Source organism: Bufo gargarizans, chromosome 6, assembly GCF_014858855.1.
Source record: "Bufo gargarizans isolate SCDJY-AF-19 chromosome 6, ASM1485885v1, whole genome shotgun sequence".
Classification (NCBI taxonomy): Eukaryota; Metazoa; Chordata; class Amphibia; order Anura; family Bufonidae; genus Bufo; species Bufo gargarizans.
The window spans coordinates 238,328,695-238,346,853 of NC_058085.1; the positions used below are offsets into that span (position 1 = coordinate 238,328,695).

The window sequence follows — 18,159 nt, forward strand, 5'->3', positions numbered from 1 at the left end:
GTATTAAAGTGAACTTAATATGTATAACAAAGTTAAAAAAAGTTTAACAAAAATTAAAACACGATAGGCCTTACTGCATCCAAAAACACCCATAAATATGAAAATATTTATCCCCTATTTGCCATTTTTTCATCACTTCAGTTCCCCAAAAAATTGAATAAAAAGTGATCGAAAAGGCAAACACTTCTTAATGATATCAATAAAACCAGTAGATCACCCTGCACAAAATGAGCGCCTACACAGCTCTGTTATTGGGGTCAGAATATGACTATGCAAAGCAAAAATCAGTTTTTTTCCATAGTTTTTATTAAACACAAGAAAAACTACACAAATGTCGTATCTCTGTAATTGTACTGACCCAGAGAATTAACGGAACAGGTTTGTTGGGAATGCTTCAAAACAAAACCCATAAAACTGTAGTGGAATTTTGTTTTACCCCCATTTACCCCCATTTAGATTTTTTTTACAGATTCTCAATACATCATATGCAATATTAAATGCAATTAGAAAGTACAACTTGTCCTGCAAAAAACAAGCCCTCATATGGCTACATGAACGTAAAAATTAAAAAGTTATGGCTCTGGCAAGGCCAGGAATAATAAATGGAAAATGGCCTGGTCCTACAAGGGTTAACGTATAAAACAATTTAATAATACATAACAATAGAAATAGACTAGACATTTGCAGAGAGGTATCTCCCAAGAATGAGAACCATCTCATCAGCGCCACCTATTGGAAGTGGCTCCCTATGAGTCAATATCTGGCTTGGCTATATTCCCTTGTCAAATCCCAAGGCTTGTTGGAAAGTCAGATGTTAACTTATAAGTGGCCACTTCTAATAGGTGGCACTGGTAAGATGGTTCTAGCCAGTGCCACTCATATTACAGTAGGTTGCTTTTTATACATTTGGAACACTTTGTAAATACTGTAAATACACTACTTGTAAATGACGAGGCTGAACTAATGCCAACCTACAGTTACTGGGGAATTGTTTTCTTTGGGCTACTGGATCTAGCCTATATGGCTTTGTGAAGAGCGAATATTACTTGCCCTTGTAGTGGTTTAATACCCTAAGATAGCACACAAGTGCTACTACGTATGCACCACACTAGTGGTGCCAGAAGGCAATAGTAAGAAAAGCTTGGGTTCCTTTATTTCAAATGGAACATCATTTAAACATTAACAGATATGCATCCAGTCAGAACACAATTTGCCCTGACATGTCCTTTGAAGTTATATGGAGGCTATACTCAGGTTTGGCAGAAATAGGTGTTAACTATCAGTTTGAAATATAGGAAGTATTTTACAAACTAAAATTTGATGCTAAAAAAAAGTAATCTTCATTCTCCCCTGCAGAAAGCACTGGATGTTAAAAATGTGTGGTTGCACTCCTTGTGGGTTTGGCTTTTCAGCTACCTTAATTAATTAATTTGTCTTTATGACTCTGATGTGTCTGTTTTGTGATACTGGGATGAGATTACTCTGATGTGATCATTTTAAATAAAACTGGGATCAGAGAGAAAAAATAAACCCTTGAGAGCTGACCTTACCAATACCACGCTGCTGCTGTTTGGCTGCTACTCTCCACTTCCTCTTCTCTGTGTCAATGTGGTGGAAACAGCGTGGACTGCTCACTAATCCAGTCACTGATTGAGGCGTGTCCCCACTGTAGCTAGTGATTGGCTGAGCAGGTAGACCATTTGGTGGGGGGAAGCAGAGATCAGAGCAACAGCAATGGTGAGGGACTGGCGAGTACTTAAAGTTTTTTTATTTTTGCCCTCTCCAAACAATTTTATGATCACATCAAAATGCCCCTTTAAGTCCTTTAGAACCACCCTAATTTGGGTCTTTAAGACCAAGCAATTTATTTAATGCATTTCAAGAGCTGAAACTTTCTTATTTTTACATCAAAGCTAGATGAGGGTTCCTTTTTTGTAAGATGAATTGTACTTTTTGGTAGCACTAGTTTGAGGTATATTTCCTTGTGGGAAGGGGATGGAAAATACAGCTATTTTCACACCATAAACTGTGCAATATACAATTCATTCAGAAAGTCTTCACACCTTTTCATTTTTTTCCCACGTTTTGTTATGTTGCATCCTCGTGGCTAAAATAAACCCAATTCAAGTTTCCCCCATCATTCTGCACTCAATAACCCATAATGACAAAGTGAAAACAAAATGTTCAAAATCTTTGCTGCTTCATTGAAAAGGAAAAACTAAAATATTATATTAACATAAGTGTTCAGACCCTCTACTCTACACAGCAGTTGACACACCTTTGGCACAGATTACACCCTCCAGTATTCTTGAGTATGATGCCACAAGTTTTGCACACCTGGATTTTCTGTCATTGTCCTCTGCAGATCCTCTCAAGCTCAGTCAGGATGTATGGGGACTGTTGGTGGACAAAAATGTTCAGGTTTCTCTAAAGATGTTCACTTGGGTTGAAGTCAGGGCTCTGGCTGGGCCATTGAAGGACATTTACAGAATTGTCCCTAAGCCACTTCTGTGTTGTCACACACTCCATTATGCTATGAAAAGGCAGTGCTATAAAAGGGAAATGGTTAATGTGAATCCCAGGCAGTAAAACTGTGTTTGCATTTTGAACCATGTACCACATATTTAGCGAGGGACGATTTTTTTTACATTAAAATGGTTTCTCTCTTGTGTGAATTATTTGATGTTCAAGACTTTGCATACAGGTGAAACATTTTTAACATCCTGTACATTAAAATAACTTTTCTGATATTCAACAAAATGAGATTTCCTGGCAAAATACATCTGTCCTGTGTGAGTTCTTTGATGTTTACGAAGAAGAGATTTTAGAGTAAAACATTTTCCGCATTCTGAGCAGGAAAATGGCTTCTCTCTGGAGTGAATACTTTGATGCTCAATGAGACTCCATTTCCTGGTGAAACATTTCCCACACTCTGAACATGAAAATGGTTTCTCCCCTGTATGAGTTCTTTGATGTTTAATGAGAAGGGATTTCACAGTAAAACATTTTCCACATTCTAAGCATGAAAATGGTTTCTCCCCTGTGTGAATTCTTTGATGCTCAACAAGACTAAATTTCCTGGTGAAACATTTCCCACATTCTAAACATGAAAATGGCTTCTCCCCTGTGTGAGTCCTTTGATGTTTAAGTAGAAGTGAATGAAGAGAAAAACATTTTCCACATTCTAAACATGAAAATGGCTTCTCCCCTGTATGAATTCTCTCATGCTCAACAAGACTTGATTTCCTGGTGAAAGATTTCTCACATTCTCTACAGAAAAATTGGTTCTTTCCTGTGTGAGTTCTCTGGTGATCAACAAGAATTGACTTACTGTCACAAAACTTTCCACATTTTGAATAAGAAAATAGTTTCTCTCCTTGGTGAGTTCTTTGATGTTTAAGAAGAAGGGACTTTGATGCAAAATGTTTTTCACATTCTGAACATGAAAATGGCTTCTCTTCTGTGTGGGCTCTTTGATGTTGAACAAGATTTGAATTTTGGTTAACATATTTCCCATATTCTGAATATATATGAAATTGACTACCACTTACATCTTTTGTATAATTCTGAATTTGCTCAGATGAATTATTACTGGAATCAGTAGAGAGAGCTCTGCTGTGAAGAACTGAAGTTGACCTCGAAGTCAAAGTGTGTTCTTCATAATTATCATCTGTGATATTGTTATACTTTAATTCATAATCCAGGGATAAAATGTGTCCCTCCAAGTTTCTAGTGAAGTCATCTGTTTGAAATAGAATCCAATTAATTGTTTTGCAAAGCAAAAAAGTACCGTAAATATTTTATAATATTACTAAAGCTGGCAAAAAAAAAAAATTATATCAATTACTCGATCATATAATTTACTATTGGGCATGATTAGTGACAGCCCTGTTGAATTTAAACACTACTTCAAGGGATTGTCCAGGGTTAGTGATACACCTGTCCAAAGGCTGTATGGGGTATTGCATCTCTTTTCCATTCATTTCAATGCAGCTGAGCTGCAATACCAGGTTCCACCAATAGACAGGTACATACTTCTAATCCTAAAAAATACATTAAACATAATCTTTCTTGCAATATTAAGTTAAGAAACCTGATGCCACAAGTGTCTGAAGAGCTGTAAAAAAATTAATGTTATTTAAAGAGTTGCAGAAAGAATCCAGTAAAATATGTTGAGAGTCATTAGACCACATTTACTAATGCGAGTACACCTGGATGTCAAAAATGCACCAAAATTAGTCTTTTTTGGTGTGCTAATTTTGGAAAAATACTGTGCCAAGTAGGCATACCTTAGTTGTGAAAGGGGTGTGGCCTCAGATGTGACATTTTGCGCCAAAATTTAAGCACAATTCTGCCATGAAATTCAGTTCCAAAGTATACCAAGTTGGTAAAAATGTAGACAAATGTTTTTAACCAGTGAACCACTGTGATAAATGTGGTACATGTCTTGGCTGCCTACGTTTATGCTGTCTAAAGGATAGGTAAATTTGCCCTATCTCCAAAGAGTGGTGAACCTTTGACTTTATGCAGGAGGACAAAGATTAGGATTATCTTCTCAGTTGTAGAAAAAAACTTGTGTTTTTATGCATTTAAAAAAAGGACTTAAGGCCCCTGTACACATTAGTTAATATTGTTACCAAAGAACGGCGGGTTCAGCTGACGATGGAATGTGTGTGAAGAATCCCAACTCTCCCACGACAGATGACATTGGGGGCGAGAAGGATCAGGCAAAGTGGATATTTTTGCCCAATTCTTCTTTTGTTCTCCCAGAAGATAAACTGCTGCCAGTATTGTTTGGCTGAGGCAAATGTGTATTAGGGTACTGGGAGGGGGTTGGGAGAGATAGTTTTCAGTCAAATAATCATTCAGCCAACAGCTATTGAATGTGTATGGCTGGCCTCAGAGGAGATCTAATTAGAGTGTACAAATACATGGTTGAACAGTACAGAGAAATTGCGAATGATCTCTCTATACCCAGTCCTGTAACCAGGACAAGAGGGCTTCCTCTACATCTAGAGAAAAGGCAGTTTCACCATCAACATACAAGGGGTTTCCTTTGCAGTAAGAGTAGTGAGATTATGGAAATCTCAGGTCAAGGAAGTTGTGATGGTTGATTAACTGAACTAATTTAAGAAGTGTCTGGATGCTTTTCTTAAATGTAAAATTATTGCAGGATTTGTGTGCCAGATTTCTGGAGATGGGACGTTGATCCAGGAATTTGTTCCGATTGCCATATTTGGAGTTTAGAAAGAATTCTTCTCCCTTAAAGGGGTTATCCAGGAAGAGATATTTATGACTTATCCTCAGGATAAGTGTCAGATCTGTGGGGGTGCGTCACCCAGAACACCCGTCTATCAGCTGTTAGAAGAGGCTTTGAGTACTGCATGCTCTTCCTAGGCCTGTGTCATCACTGGTTACGGCGCTCTTCTTGGAAAGCTGCCGGGAGCCTTCATCACTCACCAAAGCTTCGGCTCCCTGAGACACCTGATTGGCAGGGATGCCAGGACTTGGACCTCCACTGATGATGATGACTAGGGATGAGCGAACACCTGGAAGTTCGGGTTTGGCCGAACTTCAGGTCAAAGTTCCGGACCCAAACTTGACCCCGGACCCCATTAAAGTCAATAGGGACCCGAACTTCACTTTATTATTTTCCATTATAATATGGTTATACCCGAAAATAATAGCATTCTTAAGACAGAATGCTAAATAAAATGACCATTGAGGGGTTAAAAAAAAAATCGCCACTTGATCGTGCAGGGGGTATCCTCTTCTTTCTGCAGGACATGCAAAAGGACCTGTGATGACATCACCACGTCACCCGAACACTGAATACGAACTTCAGTGAAAACGTCCGGGCGGGTTCGGGTCCGGGTACCCGAACTCGCAAAGTTCGGTACGAACCCGAACTTTCCAGTTCGGGTTCGCTCAACCCTAATGATGATCTATCCTGAGGATAAGTCATTATTATCTTTTCCAGGACAACCCCTTTAATATAAGGCAATTGACATTCAACTCATAGGATTTTTTTTTTTGCCTTCACCTGGATCAATACTGATGGACAGTGGAATCTGAGAAATATTCACAGTATTATTTTGAAATAGAGGGACTTTATTATTTTCTCAAGATTAAAGCCAAATTATATTCAGAATACTCAGTGCTACTTGATCTGTTTCAGGGGTACTCAACTGCAGACCATGGTTTACAGTTGTTCAAATCCCTGCATGTTCTGTGTCCTCAGGATGCAGATACAGTAGACTACAATGGCGAAGCAGAGAGCCATCAGCCGTCAGCAGGCAGGATGCAATGACGTCATCTCGCCTGCCACGTTAAGCCACAGACAACGGCGGACAGAGTGGAGTAGCAGGGGCAATCACTGCATCACATTACCGTGTATGGTGGTTGTAGCCCCTAGACATGAGCAGTGTATAATGCGATAAAAAAAATTACTCAAGCCAGCAAAGGAAACAATATGGACAATCACAATAATGTAGTAAGTGCCTTGTATTAATTTTGTCTACATGATTTTCTGAAGTGAGACAACCCCAGTCGACATAACTTTGTTTTCCGTCCAGCATAACGGAGCCCAGACAGATCCGTTATGTTTGCCCATATACTTCTATTATGACGGATCAAAACGGAATACCTCTAAAGCTTTCCGTTTTGATTTCCATCTTATGGATTCAGTTATTAACCATGTTATAATGGAAAGCCATAAAGGAATACATAACGGTGATGTGAAAAAGCCCTTAATTTGTCACAGATTATTAACCTTGTCTTCTGTCCAACAGGGCAGGACAATGATTTAACCCTTTGTGTGATTTCTGCAATCTAAAAGTTACATGTACAGAATCCAGTGGTTTCACTCACCTGTGCTGTTATCGGTTGACATTTCCTCTTCCTTAAATTGCTGGTGGATCCCCACATACATCTCTTTTTCTCCCTGTACAGGTAAAGCTTCTTCCTCAATATAAGGCCTATATTCAGCCTAATGTCCCCATAATTTATAAAAAAGAAGAAAGTTGGGAGAGGTTTTACAGAAGACTGTATAGAAAAATAATACATGTGTAGCTACTAATTATCATACAAGGATAATAATGATTTCTTGAAATCTACATCTACCTGATAATCCTGTAGCATTTTGGCATTTTCCTCTGTAATAAGAGGATAGAAGAATCCCTCTGGTACGTTCATCATGCTGCATCCATCTGTATAATACACATACAGGATAAGTGAATAGTTTATTTATATGTGCTCTGGGGTGGTTTATAGGGAAAGCATAGGAGACCAGTGTGCCCCAGAAGTGGAATAAGGATCTCCACCAAATGTTCAGCCTAGAGGTGTCCACCAACCTTAATCTGACCTTGTATGTGTTCTTGGGTTTATGAGTACCGGTAACTATTACTGACCTGAATTATTCTTCTCTTTAAAGCCAATAAATGTCTACTTACCTGATGATGTGAAGGACTGGTGGTTCTCCATTAAAATGTCCTCATACAGATCCTTGTGTTCTTCTAAATACTCCCACTCCTCCGTGGAGAAATAGACAGTGACATCCTGGCACCTTATAGGAACCTCATATACAAGGTAACAGAATCAGAGAAAAATAAAAAATAAAACAGAATTTTTGGAACAAGGTAACAATATTGAAAGCGCAAAAGAAAAAAAGGCCAGTTTCAGAATGGTCCTCTACTTATCGAGAAGTGGGCACGTTTTTTCACACACTCCAAAATACACAGTTGAGTCATATTATTATGACCACTTCCGGCAGCACATATCTTATGAAGAAAGTCATGTATTGCGAGCTGTCTTGGTGGGTCTATAATGTGTGCGATAGGTTGTCTGCACACATATCCCTTGTTGGTGTCATGGGTAATAGGGGCGATTTATCAGAGTTGCAAAAAGAAATTATTACTTTCATCTGAAACTTGGCAGTTTGTGAACTGGTTGCATGCTGCTGTGATGACAGTGTATTGTGTACTGCGAATAAGTGACGCAGAAACTGAAGAGTACCAAGTGCCAATGATGTAAGAGGTGAATGTCAGCTATGATGGTGTGGAAGGACAGACCGACACACTACAGTGGTGCAGCTCAGCACCAAAATGAACCAGGGGGTTACCAGACATGTGTCTAAAACAACAGTTCAGAGAACCCTACCGCATATGGGGCTCTGAAGCAGACGGATAGTCAATGCACATCTGCTAACTAAGCTGCATCAGCCAAAAAGGCTTCCATATTCACAACAGTATCGGAATTGAATCTTTGCTGATTGACAAAGGTTTGCCTTCCCTGATGAGACATGTTTTCTGCTTCACTTTATGGATGGACTTCAGCAAACAGAGACAGCAAACACACTGCTACCATTGCTGGAAGAACACAAGCTGGTGGTGGCAGAGTTACGGTCTGGGGAATGTGTTTGTGGCATTCTCTGGGCACATTCATCCATGTAGAAGGAACTCCCAATCGACTTCGGTATAAATACATCCTTGCAGATCAAGTACACCCATACATGCTGATTGTCTTCCCTGGAGCGGATGGGATCTTTCAGCAAGAAAATGTGACATGTCACAAGGCCTGAAATGTCCAACATTGGTTGGAAGACCATGGCCAAGACTTCCAAGACTTGAACCCAACTAAGCATCTGTGGGGCCACCTCTATTGTGGTGTTCGCTGCAGCAACCTAACAGGACCTTAATGAGCTATTTTTAGCTGCTGTCCGTGCTGCACACAGAGGTTACTTGACTGTGTAAGGCCCCTTTCACACGAGTGAGTTTTCCACGTGGGTGCAATGTGTGAACACATAGTACCCGCACTGAATCCTGACCCATTCCTTTCAATGGATCTGCGTACATGAGTATTTTTTTTTTATTAGCTTGCTCACTACAAATGCTGAATGTTAATTACTGGTGAGGCTGACTGTAAGGCTCACTATATTGTCATACCATAATTATTTACTGCACAAGCAAAGATTTTTGGCATGAGATCCAGGCTGAAATCGCCCAAGAAAACCTCCCTTTCTGAGTTAACTACCTTCACACGTACACTCCTTCCTTGGTGTCTTGCAGTACTCACCTCTCCAGTCACCAAATTAATGATCTTGTTGGCGAGTCCTAGGATCTTCTCTTCATTGCTTCTATCAACACTCAGTGAATGAGGGGGTGACACCATGATTGAAGCCTGGTTCCTGCTGCATTCCACCTCATCATATATCTTCCTTGTTAGTGTATAATCCTGTATATGTAAAGAACCATCCCTTTATATATCCGCTTCAACAATATGACACCTTATTACATAATACCCACAATCCCCCACCTCTCCACTTAGCAGGTAGATGATCTCTAGAGTGACATTTAATATCATCTCAGCCATATGTCTTCTGTCCTCCACCCTTGGTGGGTCATTGAGAAAAATATTCATTTTCTTTCACAAGAGATTTTATCTGGGCATCATATACTTCTGGAACCTAAATATGGGGAGAAAAGAGGCATGTTATATATGAAGTATAGTGTCACACTTATTGGGAATTATAAAATAATATTAATAGTGGACAATGGAGATCACTTGCTCTATATAAACAAAGAACATCTTTTTATATTTTGGGAAATGGATAAAATTTTGTTGCAGGGCTCTCAATAAATTAGGCACGTCTCTGTCCCTCCATGCGCTAGAAAATCTCATTTACATGCATCTATAAACTAACCTAATTTGGGCGCAACTAGGGTTTCTGCACTTTTTCCTTACTTGCCTGCAACAGAGGGTGGGCTTCATAGGAAAGTGAGCATGGCCTAATGTGCCGTTTTGCTCCACAAGTCTGTCTCAAAGGGCTCATGCACATGACCGTATGTCTTCCGAGACATACGGTCCGTGAGAGGGCCATATGTCCCGGAACGGCATACATTGTGCGCACGGGAGTGCACAGCATCATAGATTACAATGATGCTGTTGACGTCAGGCCGCCCGCGAGACTATTGTCCTGCACTTATAAGATCAATGCCGCTACGGGACAATAGCCCGCGGGCGGCCCGATGTGCACAGCATCATTGTAATCTATGATGCTGTGCACTCCTGTGTGCACGATCAATGCCGCTCCGGGACATATGGCCGCTCATGGACCGTACGTTTCGGAGGGCATACGGTCGTGTGCATGAGCCCTAAGCCAACCAATAGTTGGTATAGAGGCAGAGAAAAGTGTCTATCCCTGCACCAGATTTACCATCCAGCCTGAGCCATAGAGATATATCTGGTGCAGATCTGTGCATTCTCCTGCTCAGCAGGCGCCAGGGTTCACAACCGTTCAGAAATTCCTGGACAGTCTGTAAAAATAGGGGACTTTTTTTACAGTGTCTGTGAAAAAAATTACATGTGTCAGCAATTTATTTGAAGGTTGGTGGTACTTGAGCAGGTCAACTTCACAGTAAACTCTGGTATTGTGTTCACTATTAGTGTCTGATCTATGGACATGTATTACTTATAAATCTTTATAATTCATTGTAGTTTTCCAATTTGTTCATAAAAAATGTTGATGGTCCGTGATTTGGGGATAAATTGTACAAAAATAAAAAATTTCGGTTGGCAACCCTGCCAGACGTGATGACGTCACTGCTGCTGTTGTCAGTACTTAGGCTTTTCAAAAGTTGCGCGGTATGCATCTATATTACAATACATTATACCCAACCCTGTACTGAGAAAGAAAAGTTTTGTCCAGCTTGTCTTTGTGGTAATCCAGAGGCTCTTTATTAAATAATCAATAAAAAAACATCCAGGTACAAGAATGCAGAGTCTACCCGTTTCGGGCAAAATTCAGTCTTAGCCCTTACTCATGACTGTTTCAAATACACTGCAAGGTTTACCTTTATAGGAGGGAGGGGGGGTCCCCACACCTGAAGCAATCAGACTGAAAACCAGCTCCTCCCTTCCACAAAGGCGTACATAGATAAAAGCATACTTAGAATAATTTATATGGTCCATATAAAAATCAACTTAAAGAAGTAGGGAAGAAGATAAATTAACAGTTAGTACTGTAGAATTAAGTCCAGTCTTTTGTTTAGACCTTGGGGCTGACGACTTTCTAACTGAAAAATCCAATATGATTCTCTATTTAAGAGTTTCCTTTTTTCTGTCACCACCTCTCACTGGTCTTTTAACCTTTTCAATACCTTGTACTGACATATGAGAGATATCGCCACCATGTACCATAGCAAAATGGAGACTTGCCGCAGATATATTGCGGTTCTCTTGGTGCGGTATTCCTGATATGTGTTTTCTGATGCGTGTTTTTATTGCATTTGTTGTACAACCCACATATTGTAACATACATTTTGTGCAGGTTATCAAATAAATTGCATAGGTAGTATTACAATTCAGAAAGGATTTCATTTAAAAAACCTGGCCATTGATGCTAGATTCAAAACTTTGAGAGATTTTCATGTATCTACAGCAGATGCAAATAGAGTGTCCACATTTATAATTTCCTATTGTTGACAGCCATGTGCCTTGTGTTGTTCGGGACTTATAATTTTGAAAAAGAGACGGGCTCACAGAATTTGCTATGGTAGGTGCCTTCCGTGCGGCATATTTAATTCCATTTTGTGCTATTGATGCCCATTTTTTGTCACATGCTAGCACTGGGAAGTGCTTTTTGACAATATTGCAAATTTGTAAATATTCGTTGCTTTATTGTGTGACAAAAATATTTTTCTTTTCACATTTGTTGATCTCCTGTCACAACCAGACATCTGAGAAGCTCTGACAGATGCCTTTCAGAACCTCCTCCTTGAGCTTTCTTTGTTTTGGTTTTCAGTTCCTCATCTCGTTAGCCTCTCTCAGCTGTCATGTAGTTGGACTGATTGCATCCCTTTAAATTCCTCCCCATAATGCATTAGTGTGCGGTTTATACAACTTCCTGGAGTGTGTGTGCATGCTGATCCTATTTCCCAGTCTTCTACAAGATAAGTGTTGTACATTAATTTGTGATTTTCTGTTTGCTGGATCCCAGGTGACCCTGACTCCCTCCGTGTCTAGAGTAGGGAGCCGGTGGTCGTGTCCCCTCACTATTGTAGGGTGTTCAGGTGTTATATAGTCGAGGTATGAGGATATGCGATCATCCACCATTGGGGTGTTCGCATAGGCTGAGCAGTCAGGGAGAGTGCCAGGTCTTATGCAGGGGTCTCCCTTTTGTTCCTTAGTTTTGGATCCAGTGAGTCATATATTCATTTTGCATTGTCTTGTTTCCTGTACACCTTCCGTGACATCTCCCTAGTTTTTTGTCCCTTTGTTCTTGCATGTGTGACAAGCAATGTGTCCCTGTTCATACTTAAGATATCTTTGTTGCATTTTTTCATGATTTTTTCTGAGTACGCTCTGTGCGTCAATCTCCTGATAATGTCTTGCGCCTCTGTTTCATAGGCTGACTCTTCACTGCAATTTCTTCTTGCCCTGATCAGTTCTCCTTTGGGTATATTTCTAATGGTGTGGGTAGGGTGGCATGACTTCGCATGTAATAATGTATTGCCCGCTGTGGGTTTTCTGTATGTGCTGGTGTATATGGAGGCTGTGGCGGAGTCCCCCCTAAGGCACAAATCCAAGAACTCAATGTTCTTGGCGCTGTGTTGAACAGTAAATTGGATACCATTCACACATGTGTTAAGATATTCTGCAAAAGATGGTATGGCTGCCACATCACCAGACCAGGTAAAGATCAGGTCATCGATGTAACGGCCATACCATCTTATGCTGTTGGAATATGGGTTGGTGTCGATGAGGAGAAAGCCTCTCTCCCACCATGCCATGAAGATATTGGCTATGGAGGTAGAGAACTTGGCCCCCATCGACCCCCCCCCCCCCCCATGTCTGTAGGAAAAACATCCCATCAAACATAAAATAATTCCGTTTTAGGAGGAAGTCCACCACAGCCACCACATACTCGGTTAGCACCACAGAAAAATTTCCCAAATTTTCCAAAAACCACACTAAAGAAATATTGACCAAATTGTGGGGGATACTGGGGTAAAGTGAAATTACATCCGCTGTTACCCATCAATATTTACTGCTTGCAAAACCGATTTGGTATCCCTAAAAAAAACAGGAATATGTGAGATCAGAGGTTGCAGTAATGAGTCCACCCATTGGCAGAGGCGTTCTGAATACGACCCTATACCCGAGACTATTGGTCTCGGGGCAGGGGGAAAAATTGATTTGTGCACTTTTGGTAGGGCATGTAAAATAGGAATAACTGGAAATGCAACAAAGATATAATCATGCTCTTTTTGGTTGAGAACACCTACAGTACAGACCAAAAGTTTGGACACACCTTCTCATTCAAAGAGTTTTCTTTATTTTCATGACTATGAAAATGGTAGATTCACACTGAAGGCATCAAAACTATGAATTAACACATGTGGAATTATATACATAACAAAAAAGTGTGAAACAACTGAAAATATGTCATATTCTAGGTTCTTCAAAGTAGCCACCTTTTGCTGTGATTACTGCTTTGCACACTCTTGGCATTCTCTTGATGAGCTTCAAGAGGTAGTCACCTGAAATGGTCTTCCAACAGTCTTGAAGGAGTTCCTAGAGATGCTTAGCACTTGTTGGCCCTTTTGCCTTCACTCTGCGGTCCAGCTCACCCCAAACCATCTGGATTGGGTTCAGGTCCAGTGACTGTGGAGGCCAGGTCATCTGGCGCAGCACACCATCACTCTCCTACATGATCAAATAGCCCTTACACAGCCTGGAGGTGTGTTTGGGGTTATTGTCCTGTTGAAAAACAAATGATGGTCCAACTAAATGCAAACGGGATGGAATAGCATGCCGCTGCAAGATGATGTGGTAGCCATGCTGGTTCAGTATGCCTTCAGTTTGGAACAAATTCCCAACAGTGTCACCAGCAAAGCACCCCCACACCATCACACCTCCTCCATGCTTCACGGTGGGAACCAGGCATGTAGAGTCCATCCATTCACCTTTTCTGCGTCGCACAAAGACACGGTGGTTGGAACCAAAGATCTCAAATTTGGACTCATCAGACTGGTCTATTGTCCATTCCTTGTGTTCTTTACCCCAAACAAGTCTCTTCTGCTTGTTGCCTGTCCTTAGCAGTGGTTTCCTAGCAGATATTCTACCATGAAGAGCTGATTCACACAGTCTCCTCTTAACAGTTGTTCTAGAGATGTGTCTGCTGCTAGAACTGTGTGGCATTGACCTGGTCTCTAATCTGAGCTGCTGTTAACCTGCGATTTCTGAGGCTGGTGACTGGGATGAACTTATCCTCCGCAGCAGAGGTGACTCTTGGTCTTCCTTTCCTGGGGCACTCCGCATGTGAGCCAGTTTCTTTGTAGCGCTTGATGGTTTTTGTGACTGCACTTGGGGACACTTTCAAAGTTTTCCCAATTTTTCGGACTGACTGACCTTCATTTCTTAAAGTAATGATGGCCATACGTTTTTCTTTACTTAGCTGCTTTTTTCTTGCCATAATAAAAATTCTAACAGTCTATTCAGTAGGACTAACAGCCGTGTATCCACCTGACTTCTCCACAATGCAACTGATGGTCCCAACCCCATTTATAAGGCAAGAAATCACACTTATTAAACCTGACAGGGCACACCTGTGAAGTGAAAACCATTTCAGGTGACTACCTCTTGAAGCTCATCAAGAGAATGCCAAGAGTATGTAAAGCAGTAATCAAAGCAAAAAGGTGGCTACTTTGAAGAACCTAGAATATGACATATTTTCAGTTGTTCAAACTTTTCTGTTATGTATATAATTCCACATGTGTTAATTCATAGTTTTGATGCCTTCAGTGTGAATCTACAATTGAATGAAATGAAAATAAAGAAAACTCTTTGAATGAGAACATGTGTCCAAACTTTTGGTCTGTACTGTATGTTAAACCCATGGAGTAACAGATCTTTTAGTTCCTTCTGAAAAGAGGGGAGCGGGTCACCCGGTAAAGTGCTGTAGGTCCTGTCATTATGTTACATCTGGTGAATAAGGGATTCACTGTCCAGGATGACCACCGCTCCCCCCTTATCAGCCTGTTTCACCACAATATCATCTCTCTTGCTGAGGTTACGCAATGCTAGGGATTCTTTTTTGCATACATTTTTAACACTTGAATCCTTATGTTGTGGGATAAAAGTATTGTTCAGTGAAACTAAATCCTTCTCAACTAATTCCTGAAATCTATCCAGTGCATGTGATCTAGATTGCACTGGATAGAAATCACGGTTGGAAGGGTTAAAGTTTAGTGAACGGTGAACAGGGTTGGAAGGAGAACACATATTTCCTAATTCTAATTAGTCATTCACATGCAACATTTCATCAAAGGACATACTGGCTGAATCAAATGTATGGTCTGGAATTGAAGTTGTATTTATATCGCTGGATCTAGATCTATATTGAAGGCAGGCACACCGGTTGCAGCATCTCTCGCACTACACACATGTGAGTCTATTGATTGAAAATGCTGCTGCAGAGTCAGGCTACAAGCCAGTCTGTTTACGTCCAATATAGTCTTATACAAATCTAAATGACATGACGGCGAAAAGGTTAAACCTTTACCCAGAACATTAAAGTTCATGTTCTAACAGTAGACAGGCCGACAAATTTATTATTTGTAGTTCATTTTCCCTTTCCTGGATCTCGCGGGGTAACGACGACTTACGGTGTCGTCGACCTCCTCTGCGTTTTTTGACGCTTGTCTGTGTGAATTAGTTCCTTGTGCAGGACGGTTGCCGGAAGTCTCAGTCTGTGTCGAATTGACATGACATTCCGATTCAGGTGAGTCAGCCTCTGTAGAGCTGAATGAGACTCTGCGGCGTTGAGCTTTTTTGGATCGCAGGCCTCTTAATATAAACAACCCTGTACTATAATATACACACACACATTGTATATATTTTAAACACTATTTGAAATTAGCGAACTTGTGTTTCAAGTTCTGCGTACAAGGTTCGGGATATCTAAGAATTCCGTTGTGGATTCCACTACCATGGACCATAAGTTATAAGTTATGTCCCGCTTTCTGGCAGATGTCGCTGCTTCCATAGGACGCAGAGACAGCTGCCTGTAATTATGAAGCAAGAGCCCTCAGTCTGCTCTCTGCTTCGTCATTCCTCCCCTCTGCCGGCACTCCACACTACAGGTCTGGGTAGAAGGCGGAGCCTGGGGCATGTCCGGTCAGGAGCTCCCTGTGTCATGCTGCTGCTGCTGGGGAACAAGGTGAGTATGTGGAGTTTTTTTTTAACTGCCTGTGAAGGAGACACTTTACTGGGCATATTACTATCAGTGGGCATATTACTATCAGGGGGCACTTTACTGGGCATAATACTATCAGGGGACACATAACTGGGCATAACTACTGTGAGTGTGCACATATCTGGGCATCGCTACTGTGAGGGGGCACATATCTGAGCATCGCTACTGTGAGAGGGCACCTATCTGTCCATAAGTACTGTGAGGGAGCCTATATCTGGGCTTTGCTACTGTGAGGGGGCACATATCTGGTCTTCGCTACTGTGAGGGGAACATATCTGGCCATAACTACTGTAAGGGGGCACATATTTGGCCATAACTACTGTGAGGGGGCACATATTTGGCCATAACTACTATGAGGGGGAACATATTTGGCCATAACTACTGTGAGGGGGCACATATCTGGCCATAACTACTGTGAGGGGGGCATATTTGGCCATAACTACTGTGAGGGGGCACATATCTGGCTATAACTACTGTGAGGGGGCAAATATCTGTCCATAACTACTGTGAGAGGGCACATATCTGGCCATAACTACTGTGAGGGGGCACATATTTGGCCATAACTACTGTGAGGAGGCACATATTTGGCCATAACTACTGTGAGGGGGCACATATCTGGCCATAACTACTGTGAGGGGGCACAATACTGGCATAACTACTGTAAAGGGGGCACAATGCTGTCATAACTACTGTGTGGTGGCATAAAGGGGGAATAATTACTATGTGGGGACATTTAGGGGACTGGGTGGGATTAGTTCTGTTTTGGGCCGAGTTGTGGGCGTGGCCTAGTGCAAAAAAAATGTGCCGCACAAAGTGTCCCTCTTCTTTCTTTTGAAAAGTTTGGAGGTATTCAGTATACAGATATATTATCTCACAATATAATAACAATAACTAGAAACAACACGTACCCTGACCAGCAGCGTATGTAGTGAAGGGAGGAGGTGGCACAGGGGAGCTGTGAGCGTTCAATATTGGAGACCTCAACACAACAGCAGCTACAAGTTTCCCATATGCATCCAGCAGACCTGTATGTGAAAAATGTGGCTACAGGACCTTTGATGATGTCACAGTCATGTGATCCGTCATGGGCGGGCTCAAGACAGCTGCACTATTCTGCAGTGGAAATAGAACAGCAGCTTCTGCATGTTTTCATGTATACATGTAGCAGTGCTGTGTGTGCTACTTGGAAGGTGGGTGCAATGTGCAGTTTCGCTTCATGTCAATAAGGTTTGTTTTCTTTTGATTCTTTCCTTGGAATATGTTAAGAGAGTTTCTGGGGAAGAAATACTGGTGTTCCGTGAAATTTCCCTACCCGTGAAATTTCCCTACCCTCGTCACTTCCTGTTGTGATGCGGCTGCACCGGACATGACGTTCCCAGCTTTGGAAGGTGGTGTGCCGCGCCATGCAGGTGCACAACGATGGAGTAGGGAAATTTCACACCAGAGTTGGGGAGAAGAGGCCACCTAATGCACTTGCGTGGCTACATCTCACAGGTCCTGAAAACGTGAACCAGTACAGATTAGAGCAGTTGTCCCCAACCTTTTTTGCACCAAGGACCAGTTTCATGCAAGACAATTTTCCCAGGGACCAGGTGGGGTGGGGTGGGGGGGTTCTGGGGCGGGGAATATGGGGTGGGCGGGGTTTATGGGGGTGCTGGTTGGCGCTGACTGATTCACGCACATAACAAAACACAAGGTGCATATTAAAGTATATAACACTATATAACAATTATATTTATTATTTAAATGTGACTCAACTCACCATAATGCAGAATCAGTGGGAGCACTGGGCTTGCTTTCGTGCAACAAGACAGTTCCATCTAGGGGTGATGGGCGACAATGACACCCGAAGTGTGTTCCTTATGTCCAGTCTACTCCGTAATCTTGTTTTGGTTGCTGTTACT

General features: G+C 41.5%; 1 protein-coding gene across 2 annotated transcripts; it reads right to left on the minus strand.

Moving 5' to 3' along the window:
• Nucleotides 1–284: 284 nt before the first annotated feature.
• LOC122941345 (oocyte zinc finger protein XlCOF22-like) lies at nucleotides 285–17,299 on the minus strand. Of its 2 annotated transcripts, XM_044298494.1 has the most exons (8): nucleotides 17,164–17,299; nucleotides 9,313–9,463; nucleotides 9,073–9,231; nucleotides 7,452–7,575; nucleotides 7,123–7,208; nucleotides 6,871–6,988; nucleotides 3,552–3,742; nucleotides 285–2,549 (listed from the first exon to the last, which is right to left on the minus strand). In XM_044298494.1, exons 2-8 carry the CDS (start codon nucleotides 9,415–9,417, stop codon nucleotides 2,529–2,531), a joined length of 804 nt encoding a protein of 267 aa, XP_044154429.1. In that variant the 5' UTR covers nucleotides 9,418–9,463; nucleotides 17,164–17,299; the 3' UTR covers nucleotides 285–2,528. The 2 variants fall into 2 exon arrangements, with proteins under 2 accessions (XP_044154429.1, XP_044154428.1); XM_044298493.1 differs by having other exon boundaries at nucleotides 285–3,742.
• Between the last annotated feature and the right edge of the window lie 860 nt (nucleotides 17,300–18,159).